At 40.9% G+C, this 21,896-nt stretch overlaps 1 protein-coding gene across 1 annotated transcript in view; it reads left to right on the top strand.

Annotated features, from left to right (window-relative positions):
* The window catches only part of LOC149181804 (protein RRP6-like 2), a 173,485-nt gene extending 153,410 nt beyond the window's left edge, over positions 1-20,075 (top strand). Inside the window, 4 exon segments of the mRNA XM_089416701.1 lie at positions 17,112-17,199; positions 17,413-17,884; positions 17,887-18,439; positions 19,045-20,075. Of these exon segments, the coding sequence (XP_089272827.1) occupies positions 17,112-17,199; positions 17,413-17,884; positions 17,887-18,439; positions 19,045-19,812 (1,881 nt within the window). The 3' untranslated portion in view covers positions 19,813-20,075.
* The last annotated feature ends 1,821 nt before the right edge of the window (positions 20,076-21,896 follow it).

Genomic DNA, 21,896 nt, shown 5'->3' with positions numbered 1-21,896 from the left:
TTGTTCATGATATGGTAATTGTCTTGTTGAAAAGAACACAATAATAATTACAAGAAAGAGAAGATCATATTCAAGAAGCAAAAGTCTATCACAGGCATTTATCATAAGTAGAGAAATCACCTAACTATTGATGCCCTAGATTTATCAACACTGTAGAACCTAGGCTTCAAATTTTCCGTCCCCTTTGTTTTGAGTGACAACTGTTTGTGGGGCTGAATATGGAAGTATACCATATCTCCCACTTCAAAGATGCTCTCTATTCCCTGTCTGCGTACAACATCTGTAGATTTTGAGCCATCCTCAAATTGTCCTTGAGGACCTTTAAAATATCTTGGCTTTCTTGAATCTAGTCCTTGGTCAGAGGTGCCCGATTATCCAAAAGTACTTTATCGGTGAATGTTGGGGCGTCATATCCATATAATGCTTTGAAGGGTGTCATGCTGATGGACATGTGGAAAGTGGTGTTGTAACAATGCTCTCCCAAATGCAACCACTTTACCCATGCCTTTTGCTGGCCAGTTACATAATTCCGGAGATAGCCCTCCAGCCATTTGTTGACTTTGTCTATCCATCAGTTTGTGGGTGATAGTTGGTATTCGATGTCAACTCGGTCCCCACAAGTCTGAATAGCTCTTGCTAGAAGTTGCGCATGAACCTACTGTCCCTGTCACTGACGATGGTCTTCGACAACCCATGTAATTTGAAGACCTCCTTGAAGAACAACTCGACCACCTGTGCTGCTGAGTATTTTGATGGTATGGAAAAGAAATGAGTGAATTTTGTGAGTCGGTCTACTACCACATATATATAGTCTTTGCCCTACGCCGAAGGTAGACTAGTGATAAAGTCCATGGAAATGCTCTCCCACTTCTGCTCCGGGATAGGGAGTGGCTGTAGTAAACCTATTGGATGAGTGCGTTTTTCCTTGTTTTGTTGGCAGGTGTTGCATTCCTTCATGAACCTCAACACATCCATATTGAGGCCCTTCCAAGTGTACCTCTCCTGAATTTTGCGGTAGGTCTTTGTGTACCCCAAATGCCTCCCTAAGGGTGAGATGTTAGCCGCCTGCATAATTTTCTCTTTGAGTTGTGATTCTGGCACCAAATAGTTCCTAATTTTGCAATAAATGACATCATCCACAACTTGGTACCTGTCATCATTAATTAATCCCTCCAGAATTCAAATACTCTACCAACAACAATGACTTCCAATCATCTACCATATCTATGAGTGAGAGAGTGGGTGGCATCCTCGAAACGATATCAACCATTATATTTTTTTTGCCTTTGACTTACTCTATCTCGAAGTCAAAGGCTTGCAATTTACTGATGCACTTTTGTTGCCTCTCACTCAACTACTTTTGTCCCATGATGAATCTCGGGCTGTTATGATATGTCTTTACTTTGCACCTTTTCCCCACTATATATTTTTTTAATTGAACCAATGCATGCATGATGGCCAACATCTCTTTATCATAGATCAAATAGTGCCGCTCATAATCTCTGAGTTTGCAACTCTCCAATGCTATAACATGATGATCCTGGATAAGAATTTCTCTTGTCTCTGTCCCTGAAGCGTCACATTCTAGCACAAATGGTTGGGTGAAATTTGGTAGTGCAAGCACAGGGCACATACTCATCACCTCCTTCATCTTCTCCAGTGTTTCCTGTGCTTTCTTTGACTAGTTGAAGGCTCCCTTCTTGGTGAGCTCTGTAAGAGGCGCTATCAAGTGAGAGAACCCCTTAACAAACTTTCTGTAGTAAGTGCAGAGACCAAGGAAGCTCTTCAATTCTGTTACGTTCTTTGGGGTGGGCCACTCAATGATTGCCTAAATTTTCTCTTGGTGTACCTGAACCCCATCATGCCCAATCACATGCCCTAGGTAGAGCATCTCTGTCATGCCAAACTCACACTTGGACTTCGTTGTATATAACTTTTGTTCCTTCAGAATCTCCAAAACCTCGTCCAAGTGCTTCGGATGGCCCCCCCATGTCTTGCTGTAGATCAATATGTCATCAAAGAAAACCAACGAGTACTTCTGCAACTGTTTATTGAACATATGGTTCATGCATTACTAAAAAGTTACGAGGTCATTGGTTAACTAGTAGTGCCCATAGTGGCACCTGAAAGCTGTCTTCGAGATGTCTTGCTCTCGAACCCGAATCTAATGATAGCCAAAACAAAGATCAATCTTTGAAAAATATTTGGCCCCTCTCCTTTCATCCATCAACTCATCTATCCTGGGGATAGGATACGGTTCTTGATTGTCCTCTTATTGAGAGCTCGACAGTGTACGCACATCCACAGGGTGTTGTCCTTCTTAGCCATCACTATTGAAGAAGCGAACATATTAGAGCTAGGTCGAATGTGGCCCAACCTCAACAACTCCTTAATAACATTGTCTATCTCATCTTTGTAGACCTCGAGATGTTGGTAAGGATTGGTTATCACTACTTGCACACTCTCCAATGATATAGCATGCTCAAAACCCCGGTCTGGTGGTCTACTTGGAGGAATGTCAACAAAAACCTTTTTTTGTTTACGAAGCAATACTTGGATGTTGTTTTGGTGTTGTCGTGGTTGTTTTGGCTGTCTGTTATCTGTAATAAGGAACTCAATCACCCACTCAATATCGCCTCGCCTCAATACTGCTTACACGCTGTTGGATAATACTAGTCTCTGCGGGTACTGATGCATGGCCCTCAAAACTACCCTTCTTCCATCTACTAGATCTTTGAATTCCTTTTCCATGTTCTGCCGATTCATAGTATATTTCCTGATGCAGTAGAGCCATTGACAACCTAACACCACATTGGTGTCTGTCACATCCACCACAAAGAAGTCCTTAGTCACTATGTACGTTTGTTAGCTGCAGTTTGTGGACGTAACTATTTCAGTCCATCTGATGGTTACTAGGTATGACGACTGTAAAACCATCAAACTCCTCAGTAGGAATCCCTCTTTGTTCTACCATGGCCGCATCTATGAAATTGTGGGAAGCTCCACTATCGATCAATACCGTCACCTTGTGTCCTTCCAGGGCCATTTTGACTCTGAAAGTGTGATAGCTAGGGAATCCTGACATAGATGCAATGATAAGGGCTTTTCCCTTTGCATGTGAAGTCTCACCTCCAACCATCTGATGTATCTGTCCTTGTACCTGTCCCAACCTCCTGCACTGGCTCCTCATCTCCATCATCATTGTTGCTCTTAGAGTACACCTCAATATAGTGAGCCTTGCTCACCTTGTACTTTCTTGCACACTTGTGCCCTAGTGCTTATGACTCATGACAGCTGAAACATAGCTTCTTCTTTCATAACTCCTTCTAGGTTTCCTCATCCACCTTTTGTTTCCCGGTCCATTCCTTCAGAAAGGACTTGATTTCTTTACTCTTTCGAGGGAAGGAGGGTTTAGGAGCAAATTTGTTTTTAGAAGTGTCATCATGTATGTCCCTGGTCTTATTGATTGCCGCACGAAGAGTGGTGGATTCAAAACCTTTGACCCATCCATGTAGAGTTTCTGACCAACCCCTCTACAAATATCATCACCAATCTGGCCTCTGAGACATCTATGACCATAACTGCCAGTTTCTGAAACTCTGAAATAATCAATGAATGAATTGAATTGATTTACAATGAGCAATGAAGCTCAATAGATAATACAAAAGTATTTACAGAAACAATAGGTTTTTACTAGGAAATAGAAACAAGTTTCTAATAAGAAACTGCTAATAAGATCACAGACGATCTTATCTATATAAATGAGCATTAAAACACTAAAATAACATTATTCTAATACCCTCCCTTAATGCTCAATCTATTTACAACACCTATAGACCCTTTGAATTTGACAAACTTATCAGGACCAAGGGGCTTGGTGAAGATGTTTGCTGGCTGCTCCGTTGTGGGAACATACAGCAACTGAATGGATCCGTCTTCAACAAGCTGTCGAATGTAGTGACAATGGGTTTCCACATGCTTTGTTTGTTCATGGAAGACTAAATTCTTGGCGAGTTTGAGCACTCCCTGATTATCACAGAATAAGGGGGTAGGACCTGCCTGGGAAACATGCATATCCGCAAGCATACGTCGAAGCCAAACTGCCTCACAAGATGCCTTAACTGCTCCCCGATACGCTGCTTTTGTTGAGGAGAGAGCCACTGCCTGCTGCTTCTTACTAGTCCATGTGACAACACAGAATCCTAGACTAAACACATACCCGGCTGTAGATTTACGGTCATCAACTGAACCTGTCCAGTCGGAATCTATATAACCTTTGAGTGTAGGATCTGAACTTTCTAGTGTACAAAAGTCCATAATCAGGAGTGCCACTTATATAACGCAGCACACGCTTCGCTGCTATCCAATGATAAGCCTTAGGAGCTGACATGAAGCGTGAAATGTAGCTCATTGCAAAACTGATATCAGGTCTAGTGGCAGTAAAGTAGATGAGGCTGCACACTAATTGCCTGAATAAAGTTGCATCCACAAGTGGTGAGGATGACTAAGCTGAAAGTTTGAGCCCTGGTTCCATAGGAGTCGTGGCAGGTTTGCAATCCTACATTTTGAACCTGTCCATAAGACTTCTGGCATACTTGGACTGAGAGAGAAAGATGTTGTTCTCAGTATGCCATACTTCAACCCCCAAACAGTAATGAAGAAGTCCCAAATCTGTCATATCAAAATTGCTGCACAAATCTTGTTTGATCCCATGGATCAAAGGTGCTGAACTGCCAGTAATGATAAGGTCATCCACATACACAACCACAAACAGAATATCATCACCAATATGTTTGATATACAGGTTTGCATCAAATGGACTCCGCTGAAAGCCATGATTTGTTAGGTACTTATCAATTTTCATGTACCAAGCCCGAGGGGCTTGTTTCAGACCATAGAGTGCTTTGACTAATCTATAGACTTCTCTTGAATCTTGGAGGCTGCATCATGTAGACTTCTTGTAAGTCACCATTCAAAAAAGCACTCTTTACATCCATCTGATGGACTTTCCAACTGAACTGAGCTGCTAAGGCAAGGACGAGCCGTATGGTACTCATCTTGGCTGTAGGAGCAAAGGTCTCCTCATAGTCTATGCATTCCTTCTGTGAGAACCCTCGAGCAACAAGGCGAGCCTTATACTTGTCTACGGTTTTGTTAGCTTTATATTTCACTTTATACACCCATTTGCAACTAATGGTCTTCTTCCTTGCAGGAAGATTAGAAAGGGTCCAAGTGTGATTCTTCTAAAGACTCTGTAATTCAACTTCCATAGCCTGTTCCCACTCAGGTATACCCTTAGTCTCTGAATAGGTTTGAGGCTCAAAATACTGTGTAGGTTAGCCATAAGATCAAAATTTACTATAGGCTGCTGTTTGCTCGTATTTCTGGAAGTTCTACCTTCAAGGAGCTCATTATCCTGGAGATCACCTATAGTTTTAGCCCACCATTTAGGCTGGAGAGTGGAAGAACCAATATCTGGAGTAGGTGGAGAAGGCTTAGGAACAACAGGTGCAATAAGAGGAGGATTATTTTTCGGAGGGAACTCAGGTAGTGCATCATCAAATACTGATGCTGCATCATCCCTCCCATCAGGTGGACCTAACGGAAGAAGAACACTGGGAGGCTGACCCTTAGAACACGGGGACTGAAAGAACCCTCTTTCTTCATCAAATACTACGCCCCGACTGAAGATAAGATGATCATTGTCTAAATCTATCAGCCTATAGGCCTTGTGGTGATCACTGTACCCTGTCATCATGAGTTTCTGGCTTTTGGAATCCAACTTAGAGCGCTAAGCAGCTGGAATCAAAACATATGCAACCAAGCCAAACACTTTGAGGTGATTGATCTTAGGCTTACGGCCAGACCAAACCTCTTCTAAAGTCTTCCCCTTAACAGCCTGAGTAGGTGGTCGGTTAAGAAGATAGACAACAGTAAACACTGCTTTAGCCCAAAATTTGTTCGGAACACTCCTATGTTGTAACATGGAATGAGCCATTTCAACAACCGTATGGTTGCGACGTTTGACAACACTGTTCTGCTGAGGAGTGTAGGGTGTAGTTAACTGGTGTTTGATGCCATGGGTATCACAGAAGTTGGAGAAAGCAGAAGAACAAAATTCCCCCCTCCCCCGTTATCTGTCCTAAGAGTTATGATATTACAGGCAGACTCTTTTTCAACTAAGGACTTAAACTTCTGAAAGATACTAAATACATCAGATTTACGTTTTAGAAAGTACACCCACATCTTTCTACTGAAATCATCTACAATAAGCAGAAAATATTTGCAACCAATAACTGAAGATGTATTCATAGGACCACAAATATCATCATGAATTAACTGGAGTACCTTAGATGCGCGCCAAGATTCTCCATCCTTGAATGAAGACCGATGTTGCTTGATAGCTTGACAGGCGCTGCACACTCCCAACTGCTGAGTTTGAATATCAGGAACCCTGACACAAGTCCCTCCCGAGATAGCTGAGAGTGATACTGAATGTTTAGATGCCCATATCTCTGATGCCACAAAGTGCTGATGGGAGAAACACGAGCTGCTAGAGCCACTTCTAGAGAATCACTAGTGTCAAGAAGCCGATATAGGCCATGATCCTCTAGGCCAACGACAGCCGTAAGACGAGTTTCCCTGTCAATAATGGAGCACTTGTGCGCACTGAACACCACATCAAGCTGAGGAGAGTTCCTCATAATCTGGCTGACAGACAGCAGATTAATTTCCATACCAGGAACATAGTACACATTCAGGAAGATGAGTGTGCGCCCATTAGACTAGATCTGAACTGTACCTTTGCCAACCACTGTGTACTCCTCACCTCTGCCGAATACCACATAATCACTGAAAGATGAGAAGTCAGTAAACCAGTCACGCTTGTGAGAGAAATGATGTGATGCACTAGAGTCAATGTACTAGGCAGAAGACAGGGCATGATTTGAGGACCTCTTAGCCATAAAGGCGTAAAAGGCAGATTCCTTCTGCTCGGAATGTTCTGCAACATTTGCTTTCTGATGAGACCCTCCCTGCTTCTTCTGTTCAGAAGCAATTCTCTGTCGGCAATCTTTCTTCATGTGGCCGAATTTGTGACAGTAATTACACTGCACATTTTTCTTCTTAGCAGGATCAGAAGGCTGAGAAGAACCTTTCTGCTGAAAGGACTGATATTTGGTAGCAAAAGCATTTTATGAGGAGGCTGATGAAGCACTACTACCAAACTGTTGTTTCCAACGATCCTGCTGCAGGAGTTTGGTGCATAACTCCGGAAACATCAGATCAACATTAGTGGAGGTAATGTTGAGTGTTTCGATGAAGTGCTCATAAGGTTTTGGTAGACTTTTCAGAGTGATGACTACCATATCTTCTTCCTCCATGGTCCAACCAATGGCTTCGAGCTGATCTCGAATGTCTTTAATCTTGTTAAGATGTTCTTGTAAAGACATACGTTCGTCCATCATGATGGAGAACACCTAATTATTTAGAAAGAAAGCTCTGCTCTTGTCGGATGTCTTGTGCAATTCCTTCAAATGTTGCCAGATTTCGGTAGCTGTCTTGCCGGAAGGAATCTGTGGTAATTGATCATCAGCCACAGAGAGTTTGAGAAGCATAACAGGCTCTCGATTGCGATCATCAAACTTATCTTGATCTGCACCAGGTGTACCAGGACTGAGCTCTTTTCCCAAAATGAGCTGGTCAAGACGCCTATATTAAAAAATGGTCAACATTCTCTGTTTCCAGATGTTATAATTGGTGCCATTAAAGCACTGACTACCTTCCAACATCAGATTTGTTAGCGAGGCCATCTGCACGTTTCCCAAGACACAGAAAACAACAAAGGAATCCGGCATGTATTTCAATTGCAGATGCCGGTTGATCCGGACAAAATCTGAAAGGTGCTGGTGCAATCTGACACGTGCTGTCTTTTTGATGCCACAGACCTGCACTAAAGAACCACCTCAGCCAGGATCTACTGTCACAAAGTGACCTCCAGAAGGGTCCACTACCACCAACAGAGCCTCCAATGCTACTAGAGTTTGTGCCACAAAACTGCCTCAGGCAGTGTTACAAAGGTGAACTGTTATCACAAATAGGCCTCAAATTTCTTTTGCTGCCACAAGTAAGTATAAGTACTTGAGAATAGGGCTGCTGGCTTAGAGAATAATTGCGCTGCCCAAACAGTGCCAAATACCCTACACAGCGGCAGGAAATGCCGTCTGTAGCCTTAGGTGAAGACGCTGTCATAGAGGATCATGTCCAAATGGAATGCAACCTCATGCACAGGTTTATAAAATCCACCTTGCCAAACGTTATCCCCGAATTTTTCGTAGAAATTGTAAACTAATGCGCCAATGAGTGCACAATAAGCAATATCCATGTGAAGTGCGGCTCTTTTGCGTCGACTGTACCAGTAAAACCTAGCACATTCAGGCTCTTAGCGTACGACCACTGCTTGGTGAACAACGACGAGAATTTGGCCGAGGGAGATAGTGTAACGTTTGTGTCTGCCAACAGTTTCATGTACCCACTCTCAGTCGCTTCTGTCGATTCCCTGTCTCGTAGACTGTGACTCCGAATCCTCGAGCACTCTACAGTTCGGACGGGCCACGGTGCCCAACAAAGCCGTGGTAGCGCCGATGCTGAATAAAAGCCATGTCGACACTGTCTACTATGTCTCCCTCTTTGGAATTAGCGTTGGCAATACGATGCTCTCAATCTCGGATTCCGATGAAGGCACAGAGCAAGAGATCCCACACCGGTGGCCGTGTTTGGTCTTTCAACAACCCGCTTCTTCCCCCAAATCTCAGTTTCGAATCTGACGATGTGGTTTTCACACAGTCTTCGGACTCTTTTGTAAACGATGAGAGACGCGTACTGGAGATACGCAGCTGAGAGAGGCAGTCTTCCACTAGCTGCTGGTCTTGACTTAGCTGGCAAAGAAATGACTGTCCCCGGGCGAGATTGTGCTACTGTGGCTCAGAAATTGTGACGCCCAGTAAAGAAAAAATTTAGACTCCCAGAGAGCAATTCCGAAATGAAGCACGGAATTTTCCAAACAATGAAAAATTATTTCGAAAAAAAATATCTGAGCTCTGATACCATAATCAATGAATGAATTGAATTGATTTACAATGAGCAATGAAGCTCAATAAATAATACAAAAGTATTTATAGAAACAAGAAGTTTCTACTAGGAAATAGAAACAGCTAATAAGATCACAGACGATCTTATCTACATAAATGAGCATTAAAACACTAAAATAGCATTATTCTAATATGAAATGTAAATCTCCGGACTGCTTGTTTTCTTGAGTTGTGTCATCTCTCTAAAATGAAGCTCCAGGTCCATCCTGTCAAATCGATCAGTGAGTCTCTAAGTGAACTTAGTATATGAGGTGATGTTGCTATGACCCATAGTCACCAACCCATGGTACCATCACTCATGGGCCTCGCCATCCAAGTGTAATGTGGCTAGCTTAATAGCCTCTTCCTCTGTCATCTGATGCAACTGGAAATACGTATCCAATTTTTGTACCCATGATTGAGCTGAGCATTTGGATGACCCATCAAAGCAAGGGATGGTCACCTTCCCCAATGTCTTTTGCAGCTCATGATTCTACTTCAAAACCCTCTAGAGTGGTTTAGGTCTGCTCTTCAGCTGAAGGTGGCAGAAATCAGTGAAACTCATGGCAGTCTGGAACTCCCGTCCCAATGCTTTATACTCTTCCATATAATTTGCATAAGGAATTCTCTGACTAGACTACTCTGTTAGGTCCTCTGCTGTCTCATGTAATCACTGAGGCAGTGTTACTTGGGAGCGGGAGCGGGAGCGGGGAGCGGGAGCGGGAGCGGGGAGCGGGAGCGGAAGCGGGAGCGGGAGCGACCATTTTCAGAAGCTCCCGGTTTGGGAGCGAATCGGGGAGCGATTTTTTAAAAATATATATATTTTTTATATTTTTTAATTTTTGATACATATATGTCAACAAAAACATGTAGAATGATGAAATAGACATAAAAAACATAAAAAAACATAAATTGATCATTGAACCATATCACATCAATCATCTAGAAATTATAATCGTCATCAACCTTAGTAAAATAATAAATTAAAATAACATTCAATTCAATAACATTTATCATCATTGATCACCAAAGTAACAAGTTGTACTTGTAAGCCAAGTTTAACCATTACAAGAAGTAATATCGAAGATATTTCTAAGTCCTAACTTCTAACTGTTAACATGATATGAAATGTTAAAAATTTATAAAATGAAACATGAATAATGAGATGAAATGAAACAACTTTAGTCTTTCACAAAGCATCATATTCATAATTCACAATCATTACCAATGAGTTATAATTGCCAAGGCCCAACTTCAAACTTCAAATTTTCATTGTCACAGTCACCAGTGATATAATGTTTACAAAAAATATCATAATGTCATAATGATATGAAAGAGTCAAGAGTCAAGAGTCAAGGACTCAAAACTCAACACTGAACAGTTATGAAAACTAAAGTGACAAGTCACAAGTCTAATAGAAACTAAAAAAGACAAGTAAACTGTAAATCTACAAGTGGCCCTTGCCACGAGAGTCTCCAGGAGTATAAGTAGGTCTTGGCGGTCTTCTAGGAGTCTCCCGCCCAGACCGACGACCAGAACTAGAGCCTCCACGCGAGGGTGTCGATGGAGGTGGCGACAGCAATGGAACAAGACTCGGGCCCCGAGAACTGGATGGTGGAGGTGGAGGTGGCATGGCTGCTGCAGCTTCATCCCGTACAAGCTCATCTTCTAGTTCTTCCATATGTACAATGCCATCTTCCAAATTGTCGTCCTCAGGGTGATTGTCCCAAATTTTATATGTGGGATCTTCATTAGCCCGATCACAGTAATGGCTCAACAACCTCAAATTGTAGTGCACATAAACCAAGCTTTCTGCTCGGTTTTCGTTGAGCCTGTTTCTTTTCACATTATGTATATAACTGTAGGTGCTCCAACACCTCTCTGCAGAAGAAGAATTTACAACCTGTGCAAGAACTTTCAATGCCAATTTTCGCAAAAGTCCGTCGCCGCCATATGTTTCCCACCATGTGAGAGAATCAAATTTATCTTTGTCGTCCATTGCATGGAAGTTACCATACAAACCACTGCCAGTGAAGTATCTGCCTATTTCAAGGCGCACAGCTGCACATTCCTCCCTGTCAGGCACCAACTTTTCTAATGCATCCAGATATCCTTTAGTTACCTCTCGATCTAAATGGGGTTTGGTCCTAACACCACCCCCTGCTGCAGGTTTGCCCAACCAAGAATCTGAGTAGTATTTTGGCGTAAGGATATACGCCAAGCAATGTAGTGGAAGGTTAAGCCTTTTCCACCGTTGACACACACAATCGTGAATCAGATTGTACAAGTCGGGATCTCTGTTATTAACAATGTCTTTTATTTCCCCCAACATGGTATCCATTTGCTCATACACCTCACCAATCACTGGTTTGTCTGTATCTGCAAACCGAATCATGTTATAAATTGGCTTGGTGAAATCCAATACCTGTCTCACAGTTGTCCAAAACTGCCCATCAAGAGCGGCCTCCTCCACCGTTTCAAAACCTGCAATGTCAGCTACATTTGTAGCCCTTTCCTTTAACACCTGCCAATTTGGACTTGATACCATGCTAGCTAAACCCTCTCTTACCTTCAAAAGGCGCCTGAAGGTGAGGTAATAGCTACCAAATCTAGTCCTCGCAATCTTCAGCAACTCCAATCTCGAGTGACTGCGGAAAAGGCCATGGGTATTGCTATGATTTGTAATAAATTTTATCATTTTTTTTCCTTTCTTGTACAAATCACCAATCCATTGGTATTGTTCATTTTTGTTTTTGACAATATCATGCAACAGAAGGTTCAATGTGTGAACCAAACATCCAGACCAAAATATGTTCGGGTATCTATCCTCAATAATTGCTCCCGCTGCCTTACAATTAGGAGCATTATCAGTGATGACTTGGATGACATTGTATGGGCCAATACGCTCAATTGTTTCAAGCAATGCTTCTGCAATGTTGATAGCGGTCTTGAACTTGTCTGAGTAATCATGTGCAGCTAGAAAAATGGGACCACTTCGGGACACAGCGAGAACACTTATCAATGGCTTGCCTTTTACATTTGTCCATCCATCAGATACAATGGACACCCCATTGTCAGTCCAAGAACTTGTCATTTTATTCAAAGAATGTGATATTTTTGCTTTTTCATGATCAAGGCCAACTGTTCTTGCCTTGTCATACCCAGGGCTCTTGTATCCTTTAGGGGCATCATTTATGGCAGAAACCATTTCGTGCCAATAAGGTGAGCGTAGAACATTGAATGGTATCCCATTTGCATAGAGGAACCTGTAAATTTTTGAATCCACATCATTCCTACACCCCTCATCAAGGAAATCTGATATGGTTCTACGGCGTAAAGATGATGACCCTGAGCCTCCATGTCCATATCCACTGCCTTGGGAGGATGCTGAAGGAGTTCTTTGTGAGCTTTCAAAGAAACCCCTTGATCTTTTTGCTTTGTATTGGGCGTCCTCCTCTTCCTTTATGTATTTGGCTCTATCTTCTGTTGACACCTTGTCGCAAGTTCTGATTCCTATTTGTTTCTCTCCATCCCATGCCCTTTTCCCGCAAAGGTGTCTTCTCAAACGGGTGTATGAGCCTGTGAAATCAGAATTGCAATGGGGGCAATGAAATTTAGTGGTTCCACCCCCTCTCCCTGCTTCAGGCCTCTGAACATATTTCCACAATGGAGTTTGGTCTTGTTTAGTTTTTTGACCCTCATGTTCACCCTCCTCCACATCCTCCTCACTGGGGTTTTCACCTATTTGACTTCCTCCGGCTTCTTCATCCACCTCTTCAGTTTCAGGCCCCCTCCGTTTCCTACTCTCCACCACCATAATAACCAGAAAAGGGACCAGGAAGAGGAAAATGCCAATAAAAATCCCCAGGTCCATCGTGTTTGATGTTTGTAGGGTTTGAGTCTTGAATCTGCAAATTAATTTAGTTTATTGGGATTAATTCATTTAATTTATTAATTTAATTTAAATTAATGATCTTTAAACTCAAACAGGTAAATTAAACTAACCAAACTAACCACCTAACCAGCTAAACTAACTAAATGATTAAGTTACTTACCTCTGCAAGCTTGCTCCTCGCTCCTCAGCTCTGGCTCCTTGCTCCTCAGCTCTTGCTCCTTGTTCCTTTGCTCTCAAACTCAAGCTCAATCTCATTGAAATGATTTTGTTTTGGCCCATTGGGCTTATAAATCCAAAAAAATAAGTTAAATTTTTTGTTTTTTTCGGGTCCGCGGAATTTTTTTCCGCCGAATCGCTCCCGAATTTTTAAAATTCGCTCCCGGAGCGTTTTTTAATGCCCGGGAGCGATCAGGGAGCGATCGCTCCCCGATCGCTCCCGGGCATTAAAAAGCGCTCCGGGAGCGCGGGAGCGATCGCTCCCTGAAGCGCTCCCTCACAGACCAGGGAGCGCAAATTTTTTTACGGGAGCGCGCTCCCGAAAATCGCTCCCGTCCGGGAGCGATTTGGGGAGCGCGCTCCCGACCCGCTCCCGAGCCGCTCCCGCCCGGAGCGCGCTTCGGGAGCGGGTTCGAAGGGGGGGGGGGCGCTCCCCCTCATCACTGCACTGAGGCATGTTGGGTCTGGGTGTTCAGTTAACAGAGCGTGAATGGCTCTGTATAGTAGTACGGGCATGGCTGCCCTCAACACTGTTGGATCCTTCTACATTTATTGGCTCTTTTCCGGTGGAAGTCCCTTTATTTGTCACCCCTTTCATGATATCTACAATCTCCTTTGGGCCTTTAGCCAAATCATTTATTGCTCTAAGCAAGCTGTTAAAGGTCTTGTCACCCATGTCTGGCTCTTCTATCTCAGGTGTTTCTTCTACCCATTTTTCTTTATCTGGTGTTTCCCCACTCTCACTATCTGGAATATCTTCTTCTCTAATAGGAGTGGGTTCTCGATGTGCGTGTGTTCTCTTGTAAGTTATCCCTCAAAGGATTTTCTTCTATCATGACATCACTAACAAGCTGACCTTAGACCACATGGCTGCCCAAGAACATGCTCTGATACCACTGTAAAATTCCTACTAAGGAAATCTCCCAAATGACCACAAATTTCTAAGTTTTTCAGTGACTCTTTCAGTTAGACATTTTGTCAAACATGTCACATGCACATTGCTATACATGTTTCTGAATAGTTTTAATTTCCCAATAGTGATTTTCAATGGAGTAATGTCTCTAAATATTGGTCCTCAACTTCAACATATAATAACAAATAATTTTATGAGGATGAACAACATGAATCAGAGTATAGAATGAACCTTCCTTTTTTTTTAAATATCAGTCCACAATAACAGAGCATGATTTTTTCAACATTCAGCACATCATAAATGTAAATAGCAGAAGTAAAACTCAGAAATAGTTACGCAGTGGAACCTAGAATGGAGGAACAAGCTAGACAGACCACTGAATACGATAAAAAACCTCTGTATTTACAAGTGTTAAGGCTCCTTCGTATAACTCCTTGCTTCAACAATCATTTCAGCTCTTTTATGCTCCACACAGCCCAAGAATATATGCCTCAGGGACTGATAATACACACAACAAAGGGAAAACTCAGTCTATGGTTCGAATCAGCTAGATAGACTCATAACTCGACCTCTTTCTTGTTGTGCATTCACTGTTAGAAAATCAGAAAGGCAGAACTATTTTCTTATCTTGATAATTACTTGTGATCTCTTTACAATCTTATTAACTTATTTTATGTCTTACTTTATTTTCTTATCATCAAGCAACTACCAAAACATAAATGCATGAAGATCAAAAGAACAAGGAGACAGGATGTAGGCTCTCAGCCAGGGCAAAACCCCTTTTTTAGGGCAAGACCCAAAAATTCTCCTCTCTTTATAACCAAATCAAATGAGACAACCAAGACCTTTTGACCAAGACAAAGACCTCCTCCAATCCACTAAGTGACCCTCCCATGATGATTAGCCAAACTCCAAAAGTCAACTAAAGTCAAACTGCTTCAATCCTGCATCAAACTCAGATTTTTGCTCTCCTGCATCTGATTTTCGGCCCTACTGCAGACTTGCAACTTCAGCCCTCCTGCAGCTTCAGATTCTTCACATGTGTGTGTCTGAGACGAGAAAGATGGTCTTCTTCCTTTGCCAGGGTTCCTCCTTCTTTGCTTTAGGGTTTATCCTTCTTCTCTAGACTTTTTCTACCTTCTCTTCTTGCCTTTTTGCTCTTGTGCAATTACAGATCAAACTTTTTTTGTTTGGATATCCAAATAGGCCGAATTGCACTTCTATATATAGCCTTTTGAGTGTTCAAATTCCCTTAATGAGGCTGACTTGTTTTCTCTTCTCTTGAGGCCGACTCAGTGGAAGAGTGTCAAATGACACTTTTTACATAAAAATATTTTTCTTCTTTGATACAGTGAGCCCAAGAAGCGTCTATTACATAATGACAAAGACAATGACATGTGACATAAACCCTAGAAGCACACAATTAGTGCTTTGACCTAAAAACAATATAAATAAAGCATGAAACCCATGCTTGTAAATAATTTTCTTTTTCTTTCTTTTAACAAATACATTACATCATGACCCAATAAATTATGAAGACTGATACTAGTTACATTTCTCAACATTCATCCCCAACACTGCCTAGGGAGATTACAACTTTCTTGTAATCATAAACTTGACCTTTAATGGAGTGGGTTAAGCCAGAATAAGAGAGGAACTCGACCCATTAACTTCTGCATACAACTTGTCTTCATTGGGAAAGGACTTCGAGCCACTGACTCCATTGAAGGTACGACCCTCTAGACAGCAAAAACTCAGCCGCTAACACAAATTTTCATCCCACAGTAATGCGTGGTAGAGCGTAGTTCAGATCTGGCTTCGTCTCTAACCTGAAATATGATAAATGAAGAAAACAAATTAGATATTCAACTGATTACACTTCTTCTAGGTCAAATCTCTTGCAAATCTTTTTTTCATTTGAATCCCAATGGTGAAATCTGTGTGATCTCACTCCTTGAACTAGTTAGAGTGTATAGTTTCAACACTGAAACCAAATATGGTGGCTGGGGTTTTCCAAACACTAGACATCTCTCCAAAAGCTCTCCAAGAGCTTTTTAAAAAAATGCAAGTGAATGAATGAGGAGGGTCTTCTCATTTTCTTTTTTTACCTTTTTTTAATTTTTTTATAAACTTGTGGCCGCTTTTCCTGCCATTTCTCTTAGCTTTTATAAAGTCACTTTATAATATTTTCATTTTATAAAATTAAAGTGACTTTTCACTTGCCTAGGAAATGTCCCCCTTTTAACCCCTGATACTTTTATATGTTTCTCTAACCCCTCATACTTTTATATGTTTCTCTAGGCGAATTAAGTCCCCTTATTAAATTTACCCTGCCTTAGCCTAGGGAAATTATGTTAGGCTATCCGACTCTGTCATATGCTTCCTAAGCGGTTGGGGACATTACACACCACCTGCTAATCTGAATGCCAAGAACTGAAGTGGCAGCCATTACTGGGCTGTCTACTGATCACATTGCTTTTGTGGATTGTTATGTTAGTCTGTTATATATGCACCTTGTGGTGCAAAGCTGTAATTGTAAATAAATCTCCCAAAAAACCTGTGACTTTTTATTAATAATATCTGAGATAAATTTCAACTACACATGTTAAAGTTTTCTGTTCAAGCTTGTGGAAATGCTTTGAAAGCCTGCTAAAGGTCCCTCATGTCTCTCGCATCTTGTTTATAATCTTCTCTATTTTCAAGGCTATTTCCATTCAAGCTCTTTGAACATCAATGCTTGTCTGTGCCATTCTTTAACACTCAGCAAATATTTTTATTAGAAGTTGCACATGGCGTCTCCTTTTATTGTTGTTAACTTCTTACATATAATCATTTATGTTTGTTTCTTCTAAGCGTAGCAGGAGCTATATGGTGGAATTGGATAGCGAGGTTAATTTTTGTTGTTTCGGGATAAATACAAGTATATAAGAAAAGTCACTGTATCCTCTATGCCATGCAGGGCTTATATGAATGGAGGGATAAGATAGCTCGTGTGGAAGATGAAAGTACTGGCTATATATTGCCAAACAAAGTACTACTGCAAATTGGTAACATATATGCCTGAATTCCATCTCCATGAAGCAAATATTGATAGGCCATTTTGATTGATATTTTGTTAACATTTTATCCTTTTTAGAGAAAAAACAATCTAAACAAGAAATTTTGATGTGGATTTTCTGATGCTATGATCTTCAATGTAATTCATTAGTTTTTCTCATCATATTGCTTACTTTCAAGTTTCAACTTGTTCCTTGCAACAGCTAAGAGGATCCCTCGAACCACCAATGACCTTCGTGCATTTGTCAACGGCAGGCATCCTTTTGTTGAGCGGAACCTTGCTGCTGTACTTGATGTTATAAAACAAGCCAGGGAAATGAGAAATAAGGCAGTTGAAATTTCTCCAAACCCACTGGAACAAGTTTCTAGGAAGGGAGCAGATGGGCTAAAAGAGATATCAGACACTTGCAACCAACCTTTGCTGGTATCAGCTGATATTGCAGATGCAGTGAATGCCAAGAATGTTTCATATGTTGAGGGATTGGATGCTAAAGTTGGGTCTCTATGTGAGAATTCATCACAGCTGGAAGTGACAGAAGGTGCACTTTCTAGTAGTATAAAAGCTCAGGGTGCAAGAGAGGTTCTGAATGAAGGAATAGATTCAGTTTCTATCAAATCTGATAATCGAGAAAATATTTCTAGTGAACAAACAGGGAGTCTCATTGAAAAGAAACAGAATCCTCAAGTTCAGCTGCTGATACCTGTGTCGTTGGAACAGTTTCATTGAAGAAGGCTGGTCTGGCTTCTACTGTAGTTGGTCGAGCCTCTAATTCATTGCTTTTCAATAAGAAATGTGAGTTTGTAAAGGGAAGTCAGGCAATCGTAAATGAAAGTAAAGGTAATCCGGTTTGTCAATCACTGGAAGAGCAATCCCAACGCTCTTTGTCAATGGAAGGTTGTTCTTCTGAGAGACCTACAGTTGTAAACTTAGAGAATAAAATGGAATCTTCAAAACAAGAAAATAATTCACAATTGATTAAGCCTGCAGAACTTTCTAATTCTGAGAAATTGGTCCAGAATGGTGCAACCGCATCTGATTGTAATTCCTTGCAGCCCAACTGTGTGGCCTTGGAGGAAGCTCCAGAGATTAGAGATAAAGTTAGTGCAAAAAGTGGAGTGACATTGGTACAGGCACAGAAAAGGCCAACTCGAGGATTGGCAGCTATGCTGGGTCCTTCAAGATTGAAACAAAAGAGTGAAATGAGTTCTAAAGTTTATGATACTGAGCAGGTATGAAGGATAGGTCATTTGTTTTCTTCTTAGAGAAACTGGCAAATTCTGGATAATTCTAACTGAAGTGTAAAAAGGAGTACTGTTGTGGTGGTAAATAGTCTTCATTGCTTTACAGTTAGTTGTAGTGAACATGGGATTAAAAGCCCAGATATAGCAAGAGAATCTCAGCTTGTTTTCTGGTATGTGCTGACTGCATCTACAATTTTACTTTAATCTAATTACGACCAAAGTCTTGTTTTTGACATTGCGTTAAGAAAAGTGTAGCAAATTTCCTTTATTTTCAAGTTGATGGCACTTGTTCATCTGGGTATTAAGCAATATAATGTAATTTCGTGCTGGGCTGATGTATGTTGAAGGTAATGGGGCATTTGCGAATGCCAGTTAAAAGTGGTGGATCTTTCTGGGGATTTTAAGGCTTTCCCATGTACTTTTGTTTTTCCTTGAATGTTTTTGTCAGTATCATTTGTTTATTTTTAAAAAATTGTCACTGCCAAAACAACACCCATACATTTGTTTTATACCAGGTATTATCCAACAGCTCGGCTGTAAAGAGAGAAACATGGATGTAGATTTCATCACATTGATCCTTATTGTCTTGACAGGATAGCATAAGAAGCAAAGTGGAGCAAATCAAGGCATCGGTAGCTCTTCCATTTCACTCACTTTTGGGAACTCGGGAAATGGTTTCCATTCAGCATCCTCTTAATTCAAAAGAAGTTCCCAGTAATGAAGAATCACAGGTAGAGGTTGGCAAGCTTGTGGGTACTGAAGTTGCATGTTCAAATGCTGAGATTGAAAATAATATGCAGGCGCTCAAAATATCAGCTGGAATTGTTAGTGAGGAAGGAAGGAAATATAGGGCATGGTGGCCTCCATTGCAAGTCAAGGCAGATGGAAAGAAGTCTTCAATAAGACAAATAGATGATGGGGAGTTACCTCCTTCACTTTCTGAGTTACGCCGCAGGTCTTGGCAACAAGGTAAACGACAGTCTAGTTTTGAGTTTCAACAGAATACTAGATCGGAAGCTCCTTCCCATTTTAATGAGTATCATGATGGAAAGAAGAGGAAAAAGAATTTGCCAGCAACCCGTGATTCCAATAAGTCTTTCACACCACGGGAAACTGACGGTAGCTTCAAGCCTTTTGATTATGCAGCAGCTAGAAGATCAATGAGTTTTGGAATAAGTGAAGAACGTGCAAGAGATGTCAAAGACCGCAGTGGAAGCAAAAATCTTTTCGGTAAAAAAGGGAAAGGTTCAGGATATGATCCCATGAACTTGGGAGCAAGTGAAGCTGGTGGAGATCTTCAACCAGGCAAAAGACGCCAAGTTTTCCCAGCTTCAGGCAATCGCAGTGCTACATTTCGTTAACTCTGCATTTTACTGGTCTCTTGTGCTCTAAGACAGCAGTGGAGAAAACACCATTTTAAATTGTTGATTTATTATCACCCATGCTTAATATGCATTTAGTCTGACCAATTCATCTGGCAAACATTGCTAGCATACTAAGAATGTATTTATGACAGAGCTATGCGACCCATAAAGTTGTCTTTAACTGTCTTTGCTTACACCCATCTCTATTACCAGTGGGGCAGGCTTAGACCAGTAATTAAGTATCACTGATTTTGAACAAAGTTGTATTTCCTGTGTTGTATTGGTCATAGGACGTGTGTTTATTTGGTGCATGAATGTGCAATAGATTAACAGCATTGTCAGGATATAGCAGATTATCTGATTTCAGAGGCTTCAACTTTTCTCTTTATAATCATTCAAATTCATTTATTTACATCATTGGATTTCAAAATCTATTGTGTTGCTTGCCCAAGATATTTATTTTCAAAGAAAACCTCATGGGACCCTCCTCCTCTGGAATATCTGGATTAAGGGACACTCAACCACCATCGACAATAGCAGCTGGCAAATCAGACTCGAGTCTCAGCTGAACTAGAACTGGAGATCTCATGGGGAATGCTGGCTTTAAACAGTCTGTTCAAATTGATTGAGCTAACCCGCTGGGATATTAAAAGAATGCTGGAAACACTCTTGTTCGATCCTCCACTGTTAAGCAACAGTGAGATTGCTGGTGCCTTGCTAACCTCGGTATATGCACTTACAATTAATGGCCTTGATGGAAGGGAATTCCTGTGCTCTATCCTGTTGTATGTAGTCTCAATGAGATTTGAACCTGGATGGGCATGGGGTTCTTACACCTAGGTCACTAACTCCAAGTGCATTGCCTGTGCAAGATGCTAGCATAAAACGAAAATTGGTCCATTGGTTTCCATTGATCATGCCTCGAGAAATTAATATGATCATCAGCTAAAAAGCCAAATTGTTTAGAAGTTGGCAACATATCTCAGTGGTTTTCTTCTGTATGAAGCTAATCAATCTACAGTAAGAGCAGCTAAGATTTTCCTTCCCTTCTACTATGGGGCGATATAATCTTTGTTCTCCATGGATCATATATGTTTTGCTTTTCATATGTTGGATGTATCGAGGCAGCCTCTTTGGAAGCTAATAAATCACCAGCTGGGCATTTACATAGTGTTTGCATTGCTGATTATATTGGAAATAATATGAGGATGTCCACATATTAAGATGAAAAAATTACAAAATATTATAGTTTTTTTAAGCAGCTTTAATTAGTATGCTTTTTCCAGTTACAGAAACACAGGAGAGACCAATGAGCTGTTCTCATTGGGGATTCATTTTTAAGGGTGCAGGCTAACTATCAGCAATTTGGGCAGGGTGGGCAGATAATTACTAATTTGAATGTGAACTGAGGTCATACATGTCAGCATATGCAGTTTTTATACTGATCTGCTGTCATCAGTAACCGAAATTCATTAAAGAGTCGAGTTCGCTAAATAAACTTGAATTGATTTGTCTAGTGCTGCGGCGGCATTGTAGTTTAAATAATTATGGTTATATCCCCCTTTAGTTATATAGTTGGCATACCTCAACTAACATGGTAGCACGATATCTGGAGTCAAGGACACAATACTGTATTTGAACGAAACAATTTTTCGCTCTATGTTGATGGGAACAGAGCCGCTACGGAGATCGTTTTTACTTTCCATATGCAACTCTTTCTAAAGTCGGAAGTAAAAGCAACTCGGGAAAGGCAACCGTGTGGAATTAATGAGTATATGAACCCAGTTTTGAAGATCTTTATTCTGGAGTTTCGGTAAGATGTAAATATAGAAATCAATATTTTGAATGATTAAGAATTCATTAATATATTCGTGATGCATGTATTAAGGAGATTAAATATCTATAGAGTAATTTTCCAGTGATCTTGATCTTGAGATTGTATTGATTAGGAATTCAAATGTCACTTAAAGTTCAATTAAAACAAGTAGATAAATTGACTCTTAGTTTTAAATTTAAAATATGTTGATTTTGATTTTTTTTTTCAGAAAGAAAAGCTTTAATATTTATATTGAGGCAATATA

Source organism: Pinus tabuliformis, chromosome 3_2 (assembly GCF_031772625.1).
Source record: "Pinus tabuliformis cultivar Carrire ecotype Pingquan chromosome 3_2, CPIR1, whole genome shotgun sequence".
Classification (NCBI taxonomy): Eukaryota; Viridiplantae; Streptophyta; class Pinopsida; order Pinales; family Pinaceae; genus Pinus; species Pinus tabuliformis.
Note: the sequence above shows the minus strand (reverse complement) of the source record. Positions and strands in the feature narration are given on the sequence as shown.